The 20,112-nt window shown below is 30.2% G+C and overlaps 1 protein-coding gene and 1 long non-coding RNA gene across 6 annotated transcripts in view; both read right to left on the bottom strand.

Annotated features, from left to right (window-relative positions):
- Pms2 (mismatch repair endonuclease PMS2) overlaps positions 1-20,112 on the bottom strand; it is a 111,120-nt gene that overhangs the window by 40,117 nt on the left and 50,891 nt on the right. For all 4 annotated transcript variants that reach the window (XM_085826903.1, XM_085826899.1, XM_085826901.1 and 1 more), the window contains one exon: positions 10,155-10,198. In XM_085826903.1, the coding sequence (XP_085683029.1) occupies positions 10,155-10,198 (44 nt within the window). The remainder of the gene's footprint in view (positions 1-10,154; positions 10,199-20,112) is intronic.
- On the bottom strand, positions 14,250-19,373 carry LOC146994171 (uncharacterized). Of its 2 annotated transcripts, none has more exons than XR_015044052.1 (3): positions 17,029-19,373; positions 15,848-16,047; positions 14,250-14,707 (listed from the first exon to the last, which is right to left on the bottom strand). It is a non-coding gene; the product is annotated as an uncharacterized LOC146994171 (long non-coding RNA). The 2 variants fall into 2 exon arrangements; XR_015044051.1 differs by lacking the exon at positions 17,029-19,373 and adding an exon at positions 16,508-17,015.

The raw sequence follows: 20,112 nt of genomic DNA on the forward strand, positions 1-20,112 counted from the left end.
GAATCTTTAGAAAGAAGAACTGGATGCTTCTCGTCAACTGTATATTCGGTTTCGTCTAATCTTCCCTTAATTCGAAGAATTTTATTTTCATCAAGAAACGGTGCCAAGCTGAATATATCAGAGCTTGGAGAAATTGACTTGTTAGATCGAAGAGCCTTAATTTCAGGTGTGAAGAAATCCATCTGGGATTTACGAACACAAAAACTTTCAGTGTCCTGAATTTCAAAAGCACTTAATGTTCCACTATTAGCAGGCAGTTTTCTTGCCTTAGCAACGAAACTCCTAACCCATGCCATAATTCTGAGATATTTCAGCACATTACTGAATTTTGTTATATCCAATAGTTGATCATCTCTTTTCACAACAACGTCATAAACAGATATCTTACTACGGAGTTCTAGTTGCTTATCGTTTCCCACGTCAAACTTCGGTTGAACTGGCCAGTCTATACGTTTGTTTTGCAACCATTCTGGTCCAAACCACCAAAGTGACCAATTTCTTAAATTAGCAACAGTAGTTCCTCGTGATATGAGGTCGGAGGGGTTACCTTTCCCACGGCAATAATGCCAATTATTGCTTTCAGTTAGTTTCTGAATTTGATAAACTCTGTTTTTGATGAAAGATTTAAATCTTTCGGGAGATCCCTGAATCCAAAAATACGTTATTTGAGAATCAGTCCAGTGGAAGGGGATTACTTCGTATTTTAAACATTTTGCGATTTTATCACTCAATCTAGCGGATAAAAGCGCACCCAAAAGCTCCAATCTAGGAAGTGTTAGGGATTTCAGAGGAGCAACTCTACTCTTGGAAGCAACAAAAACTGTTTGAAAAGTTCCATTGTTCAAAAGTATTCTCAGATATACCACGCATCCATAAGCTTTCAAACTAGCATCAGAAAAGCTATGGAGTTCTATTTGTTTCACATCTGCATCTAATATTCCTTCTAAATAGTAGCGGGGAATTCTGAGGTGGTTCAGTTCTTCAATTTCTTCGTACCAGGCTTTCCATTTATACCTAAGATCAGGTGGCAGTTCATCGTCCAAATCAATTTTGGCAGACCAGATTTCCTGAATCAGACACTTTATTCTTATAGTGAAAGGGCCATAAAATCCGACAGGATCAAAAATACGGCCTGCGGTTTGCAATAGAAAACGTTTTGAGTTGATTGACGAGGAAATGAAATTTGTCAAGTGCTGAGTGTCAAAATAAAAATTATCATTATCCGTATCCCAGTTAATTCCTAACACTTTGATCGGGACAACTTCAGGAGATTCTTGCATCGAAAATTCTTTGCGATGCCAAATATCTTTGAGTTCTTTGGAATTAGTATGCCACTTATGTAGTGACATGCTAGCTTCATTAAAAATGTTCACAATTTCTAAACTTGTTTTCAGGGCTTGTTCTAAATTTTGGTGACCACCAATAATGTCATCAACATACAGGTAGTTGTTTAAGAGTTCTACTGTTTCAGGATATATTTCTGAATATTTTTTAAGGTGATGCTTAATAGTAGCAGCTAGAAGAAAGGGACTAGATTTTACTCCAAACAAAACTCTTGTAAATCTAAAGGTTTTCAAACTTTCATTGTTATCACCGGGATCATCTTTCCAAAAGAATCGTGTAACGTCCCTGTCTTCTTCATTTAACTCTATCTGTAAGAAAGCTTGTGTAATGTCCGCTGTAAAGGCTATCGAATTTTGTCTAAATTTTATCAATAAATCAAAAATATCAGGATATAGGTTCGGACCAGTATATAAACAGTCATTTAGAGAGAGTGTTTTTGGTTTATGGGCTGAAGCATCATAAACTATTCTTAATTTGCTTGTTACTCTATTATTTCTGATGACTGCTCTATGAGGTAAATAAAATAGGGTTTTATCATTTTGATTGTCTTCTTGAACTGGTTCGATAATATGTTTTAACTTGTAATCCTTTAAAACCTCTGTGTATTGAACAAACAAAGAGTTATCAATTTTAAATTTGTTACTCAATTTCTTAAATCTTTCAAGTGCTATATCCCTATTATCTTCCATTAAATGTTTTGAATTCGGTTTCCAAGGTAATTTTACTTGGTATCTGCAGTTCTTATACCTGATATCAGATTCGAAAGATTTCATAATTTCTAAATCAACAGTTTTGTCGTTTTGAGTATCACTTTCCAAACCCAAGTTTTCTAACTTCCAAAACTGTTTTAACTGATCTGATATCAAGTTTTCATTTACAATTACTTTCATAGTTAATAATTCACTATGATCATTATTTACTTTACCCTGCAAACACCACCCAAATAAAGATTCAGTGGCTGCTACATTTCTTGAAATTCTTTTAATTTTACCAGTAATTATAGAATAATAGAAATCTACCCCTATGAGAATATCAATTTTGTCACTTTTTCTACAACAATCTGCTAATTGTAAATTTTGTAAAATTTTATTTTTCTTAGCAAAGTTCAAATCTGGAGGAGAGATAACAGTATTGGATATACTTTCGGTTTCAAGAAGCTCAATATATATATTAAGATTAGGATCGTTTACATTTTCTAGTTTTGCTCTAACAACATTAAAGATTTAATTTAATTAAAGATTTAATTAACAACATTTTCTAACGCACTTTTATCACCAAAGGAATAAACAGAAAGTGATTCTTTTCTAACAATCGGAAGTTCCATTTTAGTAGATACATCTTTAGTTATGAAAGATCTCATTGAGCCATTATCAAAAAGAATTCTGACATTTTCAGATTTATCATTATTTTGGATCAATGCAGAAGCCATTTGTAATAATATTTTATTAGATCTATTTTCATCGGAATTATATGACGAAACAGCGGAAATAACGCTCGAATCCGACGTTTTCTTTTCAGGTTTTTCATTATCTCTTTTCTGATGGAATGAATAACAAATGGCTTTCGAGTGTTTATTAAAGCAGAAGGCACAGTTTATTTTTTGTTTACAATTTTGAATCCGGTGAAACCGACCTAAACATAAAAAACACCGCGATTCACTTTTTAAGATCTCCTTTTTCTTTTCTACACTTAAAATTTCACAATCCGCAGATTTATGATTTGTGTTCCCGCAGAACAGACACTGTGATTCGGATGACGCCGCTAATAACTCAACTGTAGACGGCTTGCTCGTTATGGCTGGAAAATGTTTATGTTTGAAGGGCAAATGCTTTTCCAATCATGAATATTTTTCTCTAGAATTATAATTAACAGAAGCCGCGCGTTCTCTACTGAATACTTCGTTCCTCAAAAAGGCTAAAAAACCTTTTAAATCACAATTTTCGTCTTTAATTTTTCGGCTATAATCAAGAACGAATTCATTAGGAAGTAATTTCAAAATTAAAGGCGTTAAAAGATTTCCGTAGGTATCAGAGTCTATTTTTAATGCTTCAAGATTTCTTATCTGTACTTCGGCGTGATCTAGAAGTTTTCTTAATCCGTTTATATCATTAGGATTTCTAACAGGTGAAGTACTTAAGAGTTGTCCTAAATGTGAATTAATTAAGATGTTCTTTTGACCAAATCTGGAACGTAACAGTTCAAGAGCAGCTTCGTAATTATTTTCGATGAGAGCGAAACCAGAAATAGCTTTGGCGGCTGAGCCACCAAGAAAGCTTTTTAAGTAAATTAATTTTTCTATTTTTGATAAATTCGGATTTTTATCAATCGCATTTTCGAACTGACCTATGAATTCTAACCAATCCGAAGAATCACCATAAAATTTAGAGATCGTTAATTTTGGAAGACGAGTGAATTTGTTACTTTCGTTTTGGGATTCTGTAACGGTTTCATTAGAAATGTCTCTATTTGCATTGTCCGAATTTTCGAACTTATTCAACTCTTTCAATTTTTTCTTTCCTCTAAACTGCCACACTTGAATTTTCTCTTCATATTCCAAAGCGGATGAGATTTCAAGTTCAAATTCGTCTTCTTCGACTTTTAATTCTCGTTCTATTTCAGCGTCTAAATTGCTCAAGGATTTTGATTTTTCGTTTAACTGGTCTAAAATTTCTTCTAATACATTTACATTTATACTACTATCATCTTTATTCAGTTTGGTTTCAATTTTCTTTAATATCTTGGACACTCCGGTCATCAATACCTTTCATTTCGATTTCAGTTTAGCAATAAGATCTTCCATATTATATAAAAATAGAAAATACAGGCTTACCTTGGCTGTCTTCGCATAAAATGATATCCAAAATTAAAAAACACAAACTTCTAAATTGGCCAAAGGTTCTCGGCACCGATGCACCATATTGCGAAAGGTGGTTTTAATTCTAAATGAAGTGAAATACTTCAACAATCTACAAAAATAATCATTTTATTTACAAAGCAATTTTGATTGCATCGAAGGTTCACTGCTAACTAACTACGTCGCAAACTAAAAACTAACATTCTTTTTCAGCAAAGCGAAGCTCCCTCTAACGGCGATATATAAATCATTTGGGGGATTTTTCTACAGTAAGCAAGGCTAGATAAACAGCCAGATGTGTTAAAAATGTCTTCAAACACAATAATGGGGTTAAATTCTGTTATTATAAGATACCACAAACAATTATTGAGCTTCTATTATCCTGCACAATTGCAACTTTATAGCAGTTTAACACAGCTAAAATGTTAACACAAGTGAACAAGTGCTTAACAATGCGATGAATTTTTCTTTTATCTGTATACTTAGCTCATAAATTTGCAAGACAATCATGATATCGAAACACATTTGTTGGCTTAGATACTGCTTGTGAGAAAATTTATAAATATGTTGTTTATATTCAGTATCTCTTAGCCTTGATGTGAACTCAGCCTTGATGTGAACTGGACCAATTATGTGCCCCATGCCTTGCATGCCATCAAATTTAATTAGTTTTTATGATTTACATCAACAGTTTATACTTCTTAACTGCCGCGGGCGTATATATATATACGCCTTGCTCAGCTGATGTGTTAACTGCCCCAGGTGTATATATATGCCCTTCCAAGATACTATCATTTGCTTTGCATTGCTATCCGTAAAATTATTCGCAAAGCTTTGGAATGCGACATCACAATGACCTTGACAAAGTATGCGAAGGAGGATACTATTTCAGAGAAGTGTGGGGAGAAATTGGAGAAAGGGGTGTGTCTGAAGCGGTAAAAGTAATGACTGCGCGGTATTGGCTGGTGTTGTTTGAGTAAAACGTATTTTTTTAAATTCTGTGTCCTCCGTTTTTGTTTACATTTTGTAGCAGGTTCCAGGAATAAAGAAAGATATAATGGATGTTTCAAACCCATCTATTTTTTTTTTAAATTATTTTTTGATGAACTGCTCATGCTTCATATTGTTACTGAAATTGTTTTGTAGACGAATATATGAACCAACAAGGGCAAACAAAAAATCAAGAACAAAATCATGGCATTCAACCAGTTCAGAAGCAATATATGCTTTTTTAGGCATACTGATTTCACAAGGTATAACAATGAAACCTGATATTACACTTTACTGGTCTAAAAATGAATTGATTGAAACTCCATTTTAGGGATAATTTTTATTATACTTATATCTTTTTATTATACTTTTACTCAAAATATTAAATTTTGTGCATTCATTTTTTTCTTTTATTCTTTATTTTGTGAAAGTAAACAGTTTTTAGAAAGTAAAACTTGCACTTATTTTCCCCCTAATACATCGCATAACTACGCGTGCCTGTGTGAAACACCGTGGCACTGGGAAATGAATCTTGTAAGTTTTCCGTGGCAGTTAAGGGGTTAAGCGGCACAGTTTACTAAATGATGATTTGTGTATTGCAAATCCTAATGCCAATTTAAAACTTTTTAGTAAAATAATAAGTAATTAATACATTAATTAATCCCAAAATAATAATTAAAAATTAATGCTAAATTAAACTATTTTTGCAATTCTGAATTCATTGTGTAATTTTTCATAAGAATATTTTCATAACTACTTTCTTGGTAAAACATAATCTCTTACAAACAAGTATACCTTTTGTGCTCAATTCCTATTTTCCACAACCATTTTTTAGCTATTTTAAATTTTGTAAAACTGCTGGTAGCTCTATTGATTAGCAACTTTTGAGTTCAAGAGTTTTTCTTAGAATTCGCAATGCTTTTTTCGATTCAATTGATGTTCGCATAGCATCACTTTTGCTGTTAGTTTCTACAGTTCTTTTAATCCTTTCTAGTCAGTGTTTACACACATTGTCTCAATATTTTTGTAAACTGATATATATTATAAAAATGAATCTCCATAACTTCCCTTGCTGATGTCTCAAACATTAACTACTGACTCTAAGGCTTCTTCTACATAAAAGCTACATTTTCGAAAACAATTTTTAACTCATTTTAAGAGCTTAATTGATTATAATATGCATGGTCTCTGACAAAGCTATCGACTTACTTATTTCAAAGTGAATTTACACAATGAATTTACTTATTTCAAAGCATTTTTACAAAATTCAGTTGATTTCATCCATTTTCTGAACATCCCTTCTATAATGACATCTGAAACCTTTTATAGCACTCTGGTGTAAAAGCTAAATATCAGAAGTTGTATTTGCAGGAAGAAACACTGATGTTTTTTAGAGATCAGAGGTGTGTATGCTGCAGAGTTATTTTATTATTTATTATTCGCTGTCCCATTTCAAAAGAAAATCAATAAAAATAATACTTGACATCTATGAGTTCTTACTACTATAGTAAAGTTAGTGGAAAATTCTTGACTCCTTTCAAATACTGGTGCTTTCTGCTTTTATGAATAACCAATGCCGTCTTCTTAATTGTTGGATCCATACTACATTTTCTAAATATATAACATGCTAAATCATTTCTTCAGTTTCTTAAACCAGCTTCCCTTTCAATTTTAAATGTTAAAGTGCATTCTGGTAATATTCTCTAATGCAGTATTCATCTGTATTACAAATTTCATATAGCTTGCATTCATTTGGCAGTTCAAGTAAAAAGTATTATATCCAATCATCAGTTGCATGATGATTTAAGTCTTTCTTCTCACCATACAGTTTCTGGCAAACAATGTTGAATTTCTTTTTCTCCATCTGAGTCATCTGTCAGTTGACACAAAATTCTCACCTAGCACTTATTAAATTAGTGACAAAAGTTCTAGAAATAGAAACTTTCCAGCTTTATAGCTTGAAACTATTCTAGAAAAGCAGTTTCAATGTCCCTTGGTTTTCTATCTTTTATGCACTTCTTTGACACATTTGCCTTTTCTGCTAGTTCTTTATTAATTATAATTCTTTATTAAGTAAACTGTATAGTGCTGTTTGGGAAATTCCCATTAAAAGTGTAGTTTTTCTCCAGCTGCAGTTATCAAGAATATCAAAATCATTTAACAGTTTATCCTTTTCTTTCAGGTTTTCATCTTTTTGCTCGGCATTTTCGACATGTTACAAGTTAAGCCCACAACGCTTCTTCCAGTGATTTATGCAGACTTCAAAACTTACATTTCTAGGCAGCAAAAAAATTGCCCATTGTGTATTTTGTCGATCTGCCATTTCATGATTACAAGCATGACCAATGCTTCTTGGTATTTCCTTCAGCCTACATTTATCATGCTCTTTACTTTCAAAGACTGCTAATGTACGGTAATGCGAAGAAGCATTTCATGGACATTTGTATAACTCTGTGATTATAAAATGTCTATCCCAAAGGGAAGATTCTGAATGTAGAAATCTTAAAAGATAGGATAAAGTTGCACTTCCACCTCCCATTAGCTAGTATTTGAGGAGGAACCTTCATTCATTTATAATGACTCTGAGGATAATTTTTGCTAATCTTAAAATGTGGAAATTCTGGCCGTTTGAACTGCAGTGCAGACAAAGAATCCTGAAAATGGCATCTCATAGGTATATAGGGTTCAGGGATAGGAAAATTTAGGTTAAATCCATTTTATTGAAGCACTACATACCTCAACAATAAAGCATCAGTCCACAATACATTAAATGGATGGACTATGAAAAGCTTTGACAGGTACAAGTAGGACATTCTGGCCCTGAAGAATCAGTCTTTTGATAATCTGAGTTTTATAAATGGTCAAGATGAGTTTAATAAATGGCATTTTTTCTATTTATTACTATGTATTTGTTTCAGTTCCTTGAAATTTGAATGGTACAAGCAGCTAAGTTTATTAATGAGTGATTTTATTAAGCAGTGAACACAGTATTTTAAATTTTTTTTAATTCTTTAGTACCTTACTGGCAGCACCATTTTTATTCAAAATTGCATTGCATCTAATATAATTAACTTTTAAAAGAAAAATATTAATGAAAGTATCAATATTTTTTTATCACTCTGTAACATCTAATATAATTAAATTTTTAAACATTTAACGAACATAATGCCTACAAGAATGTTCATAACATAAGAACATTCTGTTAATCTAATTAAGTTTAACCCTTTCGGTCATAATGGGCACATACGTCCCAGAGATTAGATTTCATCGCATATTTGGTAAATAAAGTCCACTTTGGTCCACAAATGGGTTTTTATATTTGCAGTTTTTTTAAGGAATTAGGGAACAAATACATGACTAAACCTGGCAACATTTTTAAATTGCAAATGGACCACTTATGTTTTTGAGCACGCCGATTATTAAATTTCGATTTGTGCATTTAAAAATATTTTTACAGTAAATACAATTATATCTAACGCATGCTTAGTATGAGTTCTTATTGTTCCTATTAAGTAGTAATTTAACTTTTTTAATGTCACAGTTAAGAAATTTTGAATAAATTCTTTTTGTGGCCTATATTGTCCCAATCACATTGAACAGTGGGTTAATATGTCCCATCAGTGATCAAATTATTACATGCTGATATATTATGCTTATGTTTATTAAACATACATGAAAATTTTTGTTAAATATGAACTGGTGCATGTGGCAGCATTTATGTCTTGTAATATTCACATTATATATTACCTTAAATTTTAGTTTTGTTTTCTGAGAAAGGGTAATATTTTAGACGATTGGGCCATATTGTCCCAGATTTCCAGAAACAGGAAAAGTTAAAAAATTGAAACTCATATTACACTTCTTTTAGTATGTCAACATTAAATTAAACTACTTTTCATAGTTAAATTTTAATCATGCAAAAGTTGGGTTGAAACGGTTAAAGTGCATATAATCCTGAAATATTATTTAAATTATTATCATAAAAATAAGAACAAAGATTTGATATAAAATTATCTTAATTATGAATAAATGAGCTTCTTTTTATAAAATAAATACTAAAGTCTCATAAATTCTTAATTCTGTTCACAATCATTTATTTTAAACACATTTATGAGTAATATTTTTTATTTGTAACAATTTGGTTTATTTTAAAAGCAAATATTTAATCTTTTGTAATTTAAAAGACTTTATTAATATTAATCTGAATTATATTTTTACAAATCTATTTAAATCATTACAAATTACAAATTTCATTTGTTATGTAATATTTTAAAAGCAAATATTTTCTCTTTTGTAACTTAAAAGACTTTAATAATATTATTCTGAATTATATTTTTACAAATCAGACAATTTATTTTATTTCACAATTAAAAAATTTGCACATTGTATTTAAAATATATAAATTAATCAATGAAGGTAAATGCATACAAATCTATGAAGACAAAAATGCTTCTAATAAATACATCAGCAAGCAGTTAAATAAATTACGAAGTGCAAATAAAGTAAACATGCTATAAATTATCAAGCTAAATTTTAGCTGTCTGAAGAAAGTTATCTTAAGGTTTAATTTAATAACAGAAATGAACAGAATTTACTAATTTTAATAACTGAAAAATAATACGGCTTCATCAGATTTTTTTTTTTTTTTTTTTTTTTTCAAATTTGTTGCATAACTATTTTTTGCCTCACATATACATGATGGTTAATTAGACAAGGATTACTTAAAACAGAATTCCAACCTTTATCAGTTTTCTTACAAGATACTATTAAATATATGTCTAAACTTATTTTACAGAATATCTATAGTTATAATAGAAAGCATAAGAACAGAATAGCAATAAAAAAAACCAAAAGAAGATTTCAAGAATCAAAAGGGAAAATTATTAAAAGTAATGAGTTATAAAGAAGACCAATTAAAAAAATAATAAAGAGAAACAGAACAGCATACATTATAATAAAAACTTACATTACAATTCGTTTCATTAGATGACAATTCTGAAGATGAAATTCCTGTTTAAAAAAGTACAAAATTCAGTTAGTTCTATCATAATGAATATATATATATATTTAATTTTCAATTAAAGTTTTGCAATTTTTTGCATGTAAATAGGAAAAGAAAAATGTTGTTTCATTTTCACATTGAGTGTTATGACTAAAATTTCTACATGAATATTAGGAAATTCCTTGAAATTTCATAACTATAAATATTTTCGGTAAATGTTGAATTAATCCAAGAATTTCACACTTTTGTCTATAACTTTCTAATACCAGCCATCATTTCCACATTATTTTTTATATTTAAATAACTTCAATATTACATTTTATTAAAATTTGTAAGAAAAATATATTTTACAGTAATCTGGTTCAAAATCAAACCAGAGTTTTGTGCCCTGCATTAGCCCTTAATTTTGCTAAGTATACAGTATACAATCAAACACCGTTTTCAAAGCAGTACAAAGTTGCTTTTCATTGCCTGTGAGTATTGATAAATGGTTCTGATGGAGAATAATAATATTTTTAAACCTAAAATAAATGCTATTTAATGAAAAAATATGTGTGCATAATAATATAATACAATGTCATCAAAATGCATCCTTTAAACAACAAGCTTGATTTCATATAATGGCATTAATTATATATCTAAGATCGTGCTGCTTTTTAAATTATTGACACCAAACCAAAACCACAAATCTGCATATGTAAAGTTTCAGTGTTAATCTTTAAAGTTTTACAATATGGAAAAAAATAATAAAATAAAATAAAAATAAAAATAAAAGTATATTCTATGAGATAAATACATAAGATTTATTGTATAGAAGTCATAATTTGGTTTTTCTCAAAAACAAACACACATATTTTAATGCACATTTCTTGAAATAATAATCTTGAAGATAAACAGTTTTGGCAAGGCAGTAACAAAATGAAAATTTTTCAATTACAAAAATATGATACGCATTTAATAATGTGCAAATTATTTGTGATTTCTCACAATGACTATGTGATAGTGCCCTCTTCAAATGCCAATATGAATTTTTGGTTGTGAAGTTTATAGCGAAATTCTTAGTTAAATCCTAGATCATAAAAATTTCATGAAAATGCATAATTTTCTCCATAACCACTCTCCAAATTCTTGCTTTTTCATTATTTTCTGTAATAAGATTACTATTTTCCTTATGACATATGATATTCAACAAACAAACATTATTATGCACATATTATAAATTATTTCTTTGCTAAAGTAAAATATATTATGTGGCAGTGAAACAAAATTCAAAGAAAAGCTTCTAAGGCTGCTATCACATGGCAGTTTATTTCGGAAGAACAACTGTTTAGAACAATTTTTCTGCTTTGTCACGTAATACACAACAGCCAATCACCATAGATCACTTAGGGATTAACATGTAAAGGGGAAACTGGTTCTCTACTACAAACACGAAGTTTACCATAATTAGCTATTTTTAGCATAGTTGGCGGCACATTTAGACAGTAGACAGATAGTAGCAATTCTCGGAGGGAGGTAAACACGGCCATCGAATGCAATGTCGAATTCAAAAGAACGTTTCGTTTTAGGAGTGTCTATATTCGCAGCTGCTTTCCTCATCCAGAAAAAAAGAAAGGCCAAAAGAAAAACATGGGCAAGACAATGGCTGTTGAGACAAAAACACTATGCTGCTATGAAAATTTAATGCGTGAACTGGCATTAGAGGTAAGAGCTATTTCAAGTTTAAATATGTGTACATACGCATCCAATGTTTTACAAATAATATGTGGATAGTTTATAATTTATGAAACTTACTTAACACTTTCCATAATGAGTAAAAGAGTTAATTTTTAGGACAGAATTTCATTACAAATGACTGCAGATAGATATTTCAAGATTTTTTTTAAATGCTTTAATTTTGGATATTTTTTTTTCATTCACTTTACATTTTTATGTAGTTATATTTGCACCTGTATGTATGTGTACTGCATGTATTTAACTACATAACAAAATATAAAATATATGTGTGTCTATATTAAAAGCATGAAATTAGGGAATGTTTTATGGTAGTCTTCTGTTATCGGGACCAGATTCAGAAATGTACACACATATACATATGGAGTACATGAACACATCCATCCATACATAAATGCATATATATATACATTTCTGAATCTGGTACTAATAAGAGAAAAGTAAATTTATTTTTCAAATGTTACAAACTATTTAAAATATTCTTTCAAATTTTATGCTGCTTGAATACTTGCATTCTTATTTAGTTTGCTGATTTTAACATTTTAATTATTAGTAATATATGGTGTCAATATTCTGTTCCAGTTAGTTATACTGAATATACACTCTGCTAAATTTTTTTCATTATTTTATTTATTGCCTTCTTAAAATTAATTGTGATGATTTGTTCCTCTTTTTGAAAATGTTCCAACATAACCATAAAGAAAGTGTTAAAACAGCCTAAAAACTAGTAAATTTGGCATTTCTCGTTAAAATCATATTAATTATTTTGTATATTTATGTTATTAGATCTGTTTACACTTGATTCTCATGTAAATAACTAATTGTTCAAATATTCAGTACTTTTCTGTTAATGGGACTGGATTCAGAATTGTATGTATGCATGTGCATATATATGTATACACACACATACATATGTACATACTTATATACATTGCATACATGAACACATATATTCATACACACAAGCATATATACATACATTTCTGAATCCAGATTCGGTAACAGAAGAGTACCTGTTTTACTTCCAACACAGAATTTACGGTTAAAAATTCATTTCCAGTTATATTTTTTACCCTCCATTATTCCAAATGCAAATGTTGTGTTTATACAAAAGTCTTTTATCTAGGGAACATTTTGTAATGTCTAGCACTATATTAATTCCGCCACATTTAGGAAGAAATTGCTACATATTTTTACTTAAAGTGGAATTTCCCAATGTGTTTTGGTGCCCTAGATGGCAAGCACATTAAAATTAAAACCTCCACCTGGTTCTGGTTCAACATACTATAACTATTAAAGGGTGATTTTAGTATTGTCTTACTAGCATTGGTTGATGCTAACTTAGAATTTATATATGTTGATGTAGAAATGAACGGAAAAATCAATGATTGAGGTGAGTGGCACCAAACCCTTTGCCAGGATTGTTAATGTCCCATATGTCATAGTCGCAGATGATGCTTTTCCACTAACCCAATACATTATGAAGCCATATCACGGAAAGCATCTAACAAAAGGAAAAAGAATTTTTAATTACAGACTGTCATGAGCAAGATTAATTGTAGAAAATGCATTTGGCATTCTAGCTGCCAGATTTTGACTTTTCGGAACAACAATATGGACATAGCCACAAAAGGCTCAATACTTTGTTTTAGCTGCTTGCTGTCCACATAACCTGTTGCACAGCAAAAAAGAAACAAAAAATTTATAAGAAGAAAATCTTCCTTCTTCATGAACATAAGTTTAGATGCTGAGGATTTAGAAAATAATTGTATAAGAAAAGAACATGGAACGAAAGTACATCTAAATTTATTTCATTGCAGCGAAGTGCACGCAATGTTTCACAGGAGGCAAAAGAAGTCAGAGATCGATTTTGCAATTATTTAAATGATATTGGATCTATTCCCTGGCAAGAAGCCATGTGCAACTTACATGTGTGTTAAGTAATATATTAACATGTGTAGTAATAACATAGTAACATAACACATGTAGTAACATGTGTGTTAAGTAATATATTTATCAATCAATATTATGAAAGAAATGTTCTACTTACTGCCTTTAAGAATAAATGTATGTGTGTTTATAGATTATGTGTAATTAATTTGAACCATTATATTTATAAATTATAACTTTGTAATTGCTACTTAGCAAGATGTTCAGTTAATTTTCATTGAGAGATAAAATAACTTAAATATGATATCTTAACTCCTTTGTTTTAATTTATTCTGCATGTTCCAATACATACTCATATATATCTCACATAGTTCCTAATTATTAATAATTTATTAAAGCACCTAGTATATTCTTAATCATATATACAAACACACATAAAAACACTGAATCACTTTATTATATTTCATCTGTTAATGACTGCCATGAAATTGCAGCAAATTTATAATTAGAAAGAGAAAACATTAGAAAAAGAAATAAATAAACAATTATATTCATGCCTAACAAAATTTTATTGTGAATATTTAAATTCATAGATTTGGATTTGTTTCATTATCAGTTCGTTCCTGATCAGAAGGACACTTCACTGTCTTCAGTTGACCAGCAACATACGATACAAACAAGTCATTTTCATCTTTTTCTTCTGTCATGCTTTAAACTTTTTGTTATTGTTGTGAAAAACTCATCTTCTGGTTTTTTTTTCTTTTCCTGCTCATGCCTGAAGCAACCAATTGAGTTCCAGATATTTTGGGAGTTTTCAATGGATTGCTTGTTGCTTCTGTACTTGCAGAAGGAAGACTTTCTTCTGGAAAAGTTTCAGTTTCTTGAACAAAATTCTGAAAGAAAAAGAATATTAAAAAAATGAATTTTCTATCAACTCTATTAATTAATGAACAATAAATCTGATTCAACTGAAATTATGAATAAAGTTATTTAATAAAAGGAATAAAATGCTTAGACATAAAATTATGGGAATAGTAAAATGGCTAAATTAAAATAGATGACTATGTAAATTCGAAGTAGGTTAATAGGTTCTTCTGGCAAAGGCTACTTCTGTGAAGGATAGCAGAGTAAAATAAATTCAAACTAAGTTTATCAGTCCAAAGGGGCATTTTGCCCAGAATGACTACTAATTTCGTTATGGCATTTTTTCAAATTGTTGCCACCAAATATTATCCCCTTGTATTATATTTAAAGAAATTAAATAATGAAGAAGCTGCACAAATGTATGTATGTTTCTCACATTGTGATAAAACAACGGTACCTAGAGCCATCAAATTTTGAATAACGTAATCTTCCTGCGAATATGGACATGTGGAAGCCCAATTTTGAAATTTGTCCTACTATTAATTTCATATTTTGTAAAACTTTATCGAATTTATGATTAACAAACTCAGGGACTTCAAAGTGAGCAATGGCAATTTTGTACAGAAAAAACATTTTTATATCCAGCACATGAGACTGTATCAGAAATTCTAACGATATGCTCGGTTCAAAATTATTTTGCGATATTGCTCTGGAACTGAATTTTATGGTTTAAGTGCGAAGAACATGAAATTTAATAAATAAAGGTAACATATAAAATATTAAAAAAAGGCCCCTTTGAGCATAATTAAAAATCTGAAACCTTTCAAATTTCATTTCATTACTTTTATATGATTTTTTTTTTAAATTTGTTTTATTGAATATGGTAGATTCTGCAAGGACTATACATCTCAGAGGTGGCTTCATGGTAGATTTCCTAAAGAGAAACTGGAAAATGTTTAAGTTACACTTGGGAAAAACAAACATGCAACCACCCTGATCGCCAAAATATGAATCCAGAGTGGCAAATCAGACAAAATTTTGAATTTCACATGAGCCATAAACATAGAAAAGGAAACATTGTATGATTTTTATATTATAGCACACACATAAATTTGCAAATTTCATAAATAGTGTTTTAATATAAAAAAAATTATAGATTTAAAAATTACCATTACAATACACTTAGATGATTATCCATATTGCTGCAACTGGCCATAGCAGCAAAAGAGTAATCTAAAAACTGAAACTGTACATAATGCTCCCACTTCAGTACAAATCCAGTGGATCTTCTTCCAATTTTAAACAGCTTCATCTTTTTCCTTTCGTTCCGAAAATATGTCCTGAGGTCTGAAATTTGTCATCACAGTCTCTGTAGAATGGAACACTTTTATTATATGTAGTATTAATCATACTAACAGTTTTTGTAGAAAGCAGTTTATAATCTATGCAATATAACTATAAGGAGTGAATCGGAAGATCAATCTATGTCAACACAAATAAAATTAAAAAATATAATTAGTGGTAAATAAAATAAAAACATGATCAAAAATAATTTGACAGAAACTGCAGCTGTGCATCTGCTGGTATGTAAATATAATATGCATATATATATACAGTCAAAAGTCGTTAATCCGGACTCGTCGGGACTTCGGCGATTCCGGATTATCGATTTTTCCGGATTATAGATCATCAGTTTAAATCTCGTAAGATGGCATGCAGAAATTCTAAAATTAAAAATATGAAACCGTAATTTATGAAATAAAGAACAATTATGATCTAAAGGGTATCAAAATTTGCAAAAAGAAAAAGCATAATATTTATTTGTTTACTTTATTAAACATTTCTTTCAATGTAAGTTGTTTAAGTTTTGCTTCGTTTCATGTGATAATAATTTCTCTTTAATTCTATTAAACAGACATAATTTCTTGTTCAGTTACAAAGTTCCGCTGTTCAAGTCCTATAATTGCTGTGTCGAGAACACCGACTAATTTGTCAATCGAAATTTTTTCGTTTTCAATAACCTCTGTCACTTTTCTTCGCTATCGGAAGCGAATTATAACGACGAGGAACTTGTTTTAAATCATATCAAAGACGGAGCATATCGAGATGAAATACTACATTTGGTAAAGAAATTATAAGCCAAATAAAATAAAAACATCTGCGCTGAAGATAAGGATAGTGTTGACAGATCAACTTCCAATTCATTACGTCGCGGCGTTCCCCCCGCCGAGCAGCGTGAAATTGATAAACAGATTTCGGATTTCAAAACATACTTTCGCTTTAGATCCTTTACATATTAACAAATATATATCGGAAATTCTATTTGATATAATCGAAAGTTTAAGCTTACTTTTATAAAATTGCTCTTACAGTCTGCAAAAAATAATAAGCCGGATCCAATTCGAAAATTAAGGAACAACGCAATCATCAACATTAACTGAAATAGATAATTAGATAATTTTAGCTTATACGTCCATTATACATAAAACGCGCACGCGAAAACGTATTCTGCACTTGCGCACACTCATATGCGCAGTCGTAAAAGGTCTTACGCGCACGCGCAAACGCCTATGCGCATGTGTCAACGCGGCGCATGCGCAGAAAGTTTTTAGTTTTGAGGTCCGGATTATAGATCATTCCGAATTATGGGTGTCCGAATTAACGACTTTTGACTGTAATTGTATTAATTTAAAATGACATTTATACATGTTTTATTAAAATACATATGTCTATGTAAGTATGCATTTATTCATATATGCATCTAAAAATGAGCACAACTTATTGTACACGTACATATGTATTTATATGTAACATATGTAGATATAATTTTATATGGATTTAATTATATATATGCATATTACACTCATACAGCTGCATGTAGATGTTTCACACAACTGCCGTTTCCTTGTAATTTCTGATAAACTATTTTTAATCATTTGCCCAAAGGGGCATTAACAGAAAATGGCTATTAATCTCAAAATGGTATTTTGCATCAAATCACTAAAAGCGTAAAATCACTTTTAAAATTGTTGCCACCAAATATTATCACCCTGTTCTACATTAAAAAAATTAATAATGAAAAATCTATATGAATGAATGTATACATTTTCTATATGAAATGTATACATTTCATAATTTCTTGTGAAAAAACGATACCTAGTGCCTTCAAATTTTGAATAATGTAGCCCAAATATGGGACCCTAGAAGTCCGAGTTTTCAATTTTTTTTCATTTACAGTCAAAAGTCGTTAATCCGGACTCGTCGGGACTCTGGCGATTCCGGATTATCGATTTTTCCGGATTATAGATCATCAGTTTAAATCTGGTAAGATGGCATGCAGAAATTACAAAATTAAAAATATGAAACCGTAATTTATGAAATAAAGAACAATTATGATCTAAAGGGTATCAAAATTTACAAAAAGAAAAAGCTTAATATTTATTTGTTTACTTTATTAAACATTTCTTTCAATGTAAGTTGCTTCGTTTCATGTGATAATACTTTCTCTTTAATTCTATTAAACAGACATAATTTCTTGTTTAGTTACAAAGTTCCGCTGTTCAAGTCCTATAATTGCTGTGTTGTTTTCGTTTTCAATAACCTGTGGGTCACTTTCTTCACTATCGGAAGCGAATTATAATGACGAGGAACTTGATTTAAATCATATCAAAGACGGAGTACATTGAAATGAAATACTACACTTAGAAAGGAATTATAAGCCAAATAAAATAAAAACATCTGCCCTGAAGATAAGGATAGTGCTGACAGATCAACTTCCAATCCGCGGCGTGAAAATGATAAACAGATTTCGGATTTCAAAACATACTTTCGCTTTGTAGATACAAATTACATATTAGTAAATATATATCGGAAATTCTATTTGACATAATCGAAAGTTCAAGCTTACTTTTATGAAATTGCTCTAACAGTCCGCAAAAAATAATAAGCCGGATCCAATTCGAAGATTAAGGAACAACGCAATCTGCAACATTAACTGAATTAAATAATTTTTGCTTAGATTATACCGTTCATTACACATTAAACGCGCATGCGCAAAAACATATTCGCATCCGTAAAGGTCTCACGCACACTCGTAAACGCCGGTGCGCATGCGTGAACGCTACACATGCGCAGAAAGTTTATTGCTTTGAAATCCGGATTATAGATTATTCCGGATTATGGGTGTCCGAATTAACGACTTTTGACTGTATTTCATATTTTGTCAAACTTTAATGAAGTTTTTGATTCAAAAACTCAACAATTTCAAAGTGAGCAGTTGCAACACTATACAGGATAAAACATTTTTATCTCCAGTGTATGAGACTGTCTATCTGAAATTCTAAAAATATACTGTTTTTAAATATTTGAGTCTAAAGGGGCATTAGTCCAAATGCTCTTGAAATGTGCATGTAAGTAAAAAAACACCCCTTTGAGTGTAATATAAAATCTGAAATTATGTTTTATTGTTTACTTTATTTACCCCTGATTATATTTTTAATCTTATTTGTATGAACAAAAATTGATCTTCTGATTCACTTATCATACAGATTTACAAATTTATGGAAGATATGAATTGCTATACATATTTAGTTAAAAAAATTCAAAGCGGATGCTATAACAAGTTATAATACATTTCACAAGAGTATTCTACTTTCAAAAAGGAAAAATATATATATATTCCGGACTCATCGAGACTTTGGTGATTCCGGATTAGGGGTTTTTCCTGATTATAGATCATCAATTTAAATCTGGTAAGATGGCATGCAGAAATTATACAATTAAACATATGAAACCGTAATTTATGAAATAAAAAGCAATTATGATCTAAAGAGTATCAAAATTTACAAAAAAAAAAAAAAAAAAAGCTTAATATTTATTTGTTTACTTTATTAAACATTTCTTTCAATGTAAGTTGTTTAAGTTGCTATGTTTTTTGAGTTAATACTTTCTCTTTAATTCTACAGACATAATTTCTTGTTCAATTACAAAGTTCCACTGCTCAAGTCATGTAATTGCTGTGTCGAGAATACCAACTAACTTGTCAATCAAATTTTTCCGTTTTCAATAACCTCTCTGTCACTTCACTATCAGAAGCGGTATTTTCTGGATCTAGAACCATACTACAGATTTCGGCGGCCATTAATTGATTGATTGATGATTGGGGCAACCAGATCCTTTGGCAGCTCCAGAAATGGAAATCTTTTTGACATAATCGAAAGTTCAAGCTTACTTTTTATAAAATTACTCTAACAGTCTCCAAAAAATAATAAGCCGGATCCAATTAGAAGATTAAGGAACAGCGCAATCTGCAACATTAATTGAAATGCCTTAGAATCAGTAAAGATAATTTTAGCCTAGCTTATACCATCCGTTACACATCAAACACACATGCATAAACATATTACGTGCATGTGTAAAGCATACAAAAATAAAA

The sequence above is a fragment of the Stegodyphus dumicola genome, chromosome 11, assembly GCF_044657685.1.
Source record: "Stegodyphus dumicola isolate Sdum_Otavi_A_Nest chromosome 11, ASM4465768v1".
In the NCBI taxonomy this organism is placed as follows: Eukaryota; Metazoa; Arthropoda; class Arachnida; order Araneae; family Eresidae; genus Stegodyphus; species Stegodyphus dumicola.